Source organism: Saccostrea echinata, unplaced genomic scaffold, assembly GCF_033153115.1.
Source record: "Saccostrea echinata isolate AGI-Se365-2 ecotype Australia unplaced genomic scaffold, CSIRO_AGI_Sech_v1 ptg000072l, whole genome shotgun sequence".
NCBI classification, from domain to species: domain Eukaryota; kingdom Metazoa; phylum Mollusca; class Bivalvia; order Ostreida; family Ostreidae; genus Saccostrea; species Saccostrea echinata.
Window position 1 is genome coordinate 189,594 of NW_026889821.1, and position 6,000 is coordinate 195,593.

The 6,000-nt window shown below is 31.4% G+C and overlaps 1 protein-coding gene across 1 annotated transcript; it reads left to right on the forward strand.

The window, feature by feature from the left end:
• Positions 1–3,580: 3,580 nt before the first annotated feature.
• Positions 3,581–6,000, forward strand: LOC133176225 (RNA-binding protein RO60-like). The gene is made up of 2 exons (XM_061311385.1): positions 3,581–3,837; positions 4,470–6,000. The coding sequence occupies exons 1-2, from the start codon at positions 3,581–3,583 to the stop codon at positions 5,998–6,000; spliced, it is 1,788 nt and encodes a 595-aa protein (XP_061167369.1).

Below are 6,000 nucleotides of genomic sequence, written 5' to 3' on the forward strand. Positions count from 1 at the left end.
TTTAAATGTCAGAAACCAATGGTATGAATCAAAATAAAGCATTCATCTCATAATATCTAAAATTAATTACAAAAGTTAGATAAACAAAATATAGATAATGTCAATTATGATTACAGACAATAAATTGTTAAGGTTCCTAGTTTTTTTTTTTTTTATCATTCATGTAAAATATAATTTTCACACAATTGATTTTCAAAAGGAATTCAGACTTATTCCCCTATTATTAAAATGCAAACAATTTCAGCAAACAGAAATTGCCTAAGTTGGCAGTTGTTTGAAATAGTGATAGTCATTTATTCAAGTGATGGTTACGCTTTCCGTAAATGAGTCAATGAGCATTGGCGTAAAAAAAAATCTTTAAAAACCCTTTCAAAGCACATTTCCAAAGTTAATGATATATAAATAATTGAAACAATTTAATCAGCGTATATAAAAATGTAAAAATATTCAACCGATTGATTTAGATTTTTGTTATTTTTGTTTTAAGAGTTTTAATTTTTAAAATCTGGATAGAAAAACACATACGATTTATCTGTGCATGGTCCCATTTGACAGCTTACTCCGAGGATTGCTAAAATGAATAATAAAACAATCGCCATCGTTGATCAGGGACTATGTCGAACAAACTGATTTTGTAGTTTAACGTTCAAAAGATGTGAAATTGCCTTCACATAAAAATTTGATTCTGTTTCCGTAATTGAAAACAAATGTATTTAAAACTAGATGCGAGTGGGTCTTCCGTCCGATTTTTGATCAGATGAGATAATAATTTGACAGAGATTCTTTTTTTTTTTTTTTTTTTTTTTTTTTTTTTACCCCTATTTTATTTAAGCTTGAACCTCTCGTGATTTTAAAAACTTTTTGTTCAACAACTATTGAAAAAGACTTCTTCGTTTATATTCAAAAGAAACATTTAGGGGCTGGCCCTTCAACACCTAAATGGGGATATTTAGCAAAAATTGAAAGTTCACATATTGTTCAGAACATTATTTTGAACATCTTTTATTCAATATTGCTTCTCAAAATATTTCCCCCTTTTGAGATATAAAGCGTCAAAGATTTTGCACTCTGACCCCTTATGGTCTCTAATAATGGAACATATGATGTAAATATCATAATATATAGTTGTAAATTGATGAGATAAACATTTTTGCTTCAGTAATGCATTACAAAATATTAATCGTTAAAAGGTTATTGATTAATGACTTTTGGCCCCTCTCAACCCCTATTTTGAGGCGCCAGCCCTTTTTTCTTCAAACAACTTGAAAGCTCTCATGATTTTAAACACTTTTTGTTCAACAGCTATTCAGAAATTCTTTTTCGTTTCCGAGAAATTTGTATAAGAAATATTTAGGGGCTGGTCCTTCAAATCCCTAATGGGGATGTTTAGCAAACAATAAAAGGTTGCATATTGTTCAGAACATTATTTTGAATATCTTTTGTTCAGTACTGCTTATCAAAATATTCCCCACTTTTGAGATATAAAGTGTGAAAGATTTTGCATTCTGGCCCCTTATGGCCCCTAATTATGTAACATATGATGTGAATATCATAATATATAGTTGTAAATTGTTGAAATAAACATTTTTGCTTCAGTACTGCATTACAAAATATTAATCGTTAAAGGGTTATTGATTAAAGACTTTTGGCCCCTCTCAACCCCTATTTTAAGGGGCCAGTCCCTTTTTCTTCATACCACTTCAAAGCTCTCATGATTTTAAACATTTTTTCGTTCAACAACTATTTACAAATTCTTTTTCGTTTTTGAGATATTTGCATTTGAAATATTTAGGGGCTGGCCCTTCAACTCCTTAAAGGGGACGTTTAGCAAAAAATAAAAGGTTGCATATTGTTAAGAACATTATTTTGAACATCTTTTGTTCAGTATTGCTTATCAAAATATTTCCAACTTTTGAGATATAAAGCGTGAAAGATTTTGCATTCTGGCCCCTTATGGCCCCTAATTATGCAATATATGACATTAATATTATAATATGTAGTTGTAGATTGTTAAGATGAACATTTTTGCTTCAGTAATGTATACCAAAATATTGATTGTTAAGGAGTTATCGATTAAATAGTTTTGGCCCCTCTTGGCCCCTAATATGATGAGTCAGCCCTTTTTTCTTGATATAATGCTAAAGATCTTGTCATTCTGCACAAATTTTGTTTAGTATGTTTTAACAAAATAATTATACTTTAAAAGATATGATACAAAATCTAGTCCATAATTTGTAATACTTAAAATTAATTACGTATTCATTATATTGACCTTGTAATCAAATATAACTTATCATAGTGTCGTATTTATGCCGACTTGTTTCATACCAATTGTTTGGCCTTTTATATATACCGAATTTGACTAAAGAATGTTCCGTTTACCTGAATTATACACAGAAGGTACGGCGGGTTTTCCAGGTCAACAGGAAGTGCTTACTCTTCTTAGGTACATGATCCCACCTGGAATATCCAGGACTCTGTGTTTTATGCCCTTTCACATATCTGTATTGTTTATCGATTTTTCACAAATCTATAACCGGTCGTCATCTTTACCTTTTTCCTTGTTGCACTTTTGAATAAATATAATCCTCGGAATGATCTTTAAAATACTTCTTTATCCAAGAAAATTTATGGGAAAAATTGTTAGCAGAAATTATTTAATAGAATGTAGAATCGCGTTCATTCATATAATGTGTTCAATATACAAGTTACATGCATGTGTCTTGGAAAGAGTAGGAGAGGAGTTGGGGTTCTCTGCAGCTCTTTCTATGATTGTAAAAGTGTTTTTTTTTTTTTTTTTTTTTTTTTTTTTTTTTTGCAATCTTGTCAGAAAAATAAGAAACAATCCAGATTAAAAAAAAATTTAGAAGAGCATAGAATTTTTGCAACTATTTGAGCCTTATCTAAACATATACAAAAGGATTATAATTCTTTTTTTTTTTTTTTTTATAAATTGTCATCTGATTTTTGCCCCGGGAGTTTTTTGACGTGATATGAACAAAAAAATACCATCAACCCGGAACACCGGATCCTCTTGTGCTTCGTACACATGTATCTGTGAAATCAGTTTCAAGCATTTTTAAATATCCGATTTCTTGAACTGGTAAAATAGGTTTTTAGAATTAAAATTGCTTTTGTGGCTTTATCGAAACACATTTAAACATTTCTCGCAAAAAATCATGTATTCTTTTGCCAATTTATACCAAAGTAAGGTACATGATTTGATGATTGCTTTAACCAAAAGTTGCATGTTTATTTTTATTGCATAATAAAGTATAGTATTTTTTAAAGTACAAAGTCAATTTTATATATAGAAGGATAAATAAGTAATGACCGATGTAAGATCAATGTTGTATTATTTGCTACATTTGACATGCATTTTTCATACGGCCTAGCATAGGTTTAAGTGCACACACAAAGTTTGATTTCAGTTGATAAAAGATTCGTAATACCTTGGAAATTCATTTTCATAAATTAAGGAAAATGTATACGAATGCATAAATATCTTTAAAAGTCTATACAATATATACATGCAAGGTCACGACTTAATCAAAACGAAAGTACACAGGGTAAAATGAATATGGCGACCGCGAAAGAAGATTGCGATATCGACGCTATAGAGACTGAATTTTTAGGACTACAAGTAAATCCAAAGGAATGTCAGGGTCAGGATATCCGTATTTCACCTTATCAAATAAAGAACAAAGCAGGAGGTTATGTTTATGAAACGGATCTAAAGACGCAATTGGCTAGGTTTCTATTACTAGGGTCTTCAAAGTTGTTTTATCAAACTGAAAGTATGGACTTTACTTCACAAGATTTCACCTGTATTTCAATGTAAGTTAACTGTACGAAATTATAAAAGCTAAACATGATTTAGGAAAATAAAACTATTCATGAATTAATAAAGGTTTGTCTGTTGCAAAAGTTTTCATATGTACATGTAGATACATGTGTATCGCAGACCTACACATGTTTATATGAGATTTATCTACGTTTCAAATACACATTATGGATTCCGAGACATAATGTTAGTCTTAAAGTAATTATATAGAATTTTCTTATTTCAAAACATTTTATTTTATTGCCAAATTTAATTTTATTTCGTTTCTCTCAGCAATACGTCAATATACTATATTTATAGTTCCATGTATAAAACGGGTTCAGTTTTTCTTATTATTATATTGAAGATCTTATAGATATACTGAAGATAATTGTTTTTTGATTATTATAGAATACCTTGAGCTATATTATATACTGTTCCGGACCTGAGATATAATTAGCAATATTTATACATGGTGATCTAAGAAGATAGTCAATTTAGAAGTATATAGAAAAATTAGCTGATGAAAACGAACGTGATGGCAAATGTTTTAAAAACAAACTCATAGTTGCTGAATACCTGTTCAATTAAAATGGATTGTAAAAAATGAAAAAAAAAGTCTAATTATTTGTTTGATTTCTTCTAGATTAATCCATGATGGCTTTGGTAAAAAAGTTGTTGAATTTATCAAACATTTCTCGGAAGAAGGCCGTGCCTACAGACAAGAATCTTTGTTGTTTGCATTAGCAGTTTGCTGCAAATCTAATGACCTTGAAACAAAACGTGCTGGGTACAATGCATTACAATCCGTGTGTCGGATTCCATCTCATCTATTTCTCTTCATTGATTATTGCAAGGAAATCAGCGAAGAAAATCACTCTTCAAAAGGATGGGGGAGACAACATCGCAAGGCTGTCAGCAACTGGTATATCAATTTCGGAATGGAGGAATCCAAATTGATACTTTTAGCTCAGTATTTGTCAAAATACAAAAAGAGATATGGGTGGACTCATAGAGACATTATTCGGCTAGCACATCCCAAAGTAAGCGAGACAAACCCCGCTTTAAAATACCTTATAATGGTTGCAGTGAAAGGTAAACGTTTTGCCGACTCAAGCGATTTTATGAAGAATGAAAGAAAGAAACCTGATTTTGTCACTTCTTTTCTGGCAGAAATAATTAAGTACTTTGACAAAGTCGAAAATGCTAAAAAATCAAAAGACGTTAACACTATTGTAGAGTTAATCTTGAGGTTCAAATTAGTAAGGGAACATATTCCAACATGTTTTCTAAATGAGAAAGAAGTCTGGAAAGCCCTTATTAAGCATATGCCAATGACGGCAATGATGAGAAACCTGGGGAAGATGTCCAGCTTAAACCTCTTTCGAACGAAACGGGACAGTGTAAATGAAATATCATTTGAAGAGCAAATAATAACTGACAAACTGAAAAACAGAGAACTTATTTGCAAAGCGAGAATTCATCCATATGCCTATTTTGTGGCACTTAGTAAGTACAACCAAGGATTGGCAATGAATGTAAACTTGAGTTGGCCTGTTTGTCCTCATATTGCTGATGCTCTCGAAGAAGGATTCTACATTTCTTTTATTAACGTTACGCCGACGAAAAAGCACTTTCTATTGGCTCTTGATGTAACAAGTGATATGCATTTGACTGCCAAAAAGTGTGAAGTTGACACACACAGTCTATCGGCACTTGATGCTGCCATTTTCATGATTGTGCTGACTACAAGAACCGAGTCTTTTTCTGAGACTATCCTCTTCTCAGATGATAAATATTTGCCAATATCTGTCAATTCAAATGACACGTTTCATGATCTAAAGCAAAATGTTTGTAAAAAAATAAGCGGTTATAAATCCTCAACATCTGATGTTTCTCTTCCTTTCAAATATGCTATAGAAAGACGAAGGCTTGCTGATGTATTTGTTATTTTCACAAACTCTGATAAATCCCTGGGTAGTGTCCATCCAGCTCAAGCAGTACAATTCTACAGAGAGTCTTCAGGAAAGAAAGATGCACGGCTTATTGTTTGCGAAATGGGATCATCTAAACACTCTGTTGGGGATATCGAAGATCGCTATACATTGACAGTGTCAGGATTTGATTCCAATGTACCAAAATTAATAAATGACTTTGCCCAAGGAATTATAGGATAA

What these genes read in the sequence shown, in the direction of transcription:
- LOC133176225 (XM_061311385.1), top strand. Translation starts at nt 3,581, where the DNA reads ATGGCGACCGCGAAAGAAGATTGCGATATCGACGCTATAGAGACTGAA. An exon ending in GATTTCACCTGTATTTCAAT is followed by an intron (nt 3,838 to 4,469) that starts GTAAGTTAACTG and finishes GATTTCTTCTAG; the next exon opens with ATTAATCCATGATGGCTTTG.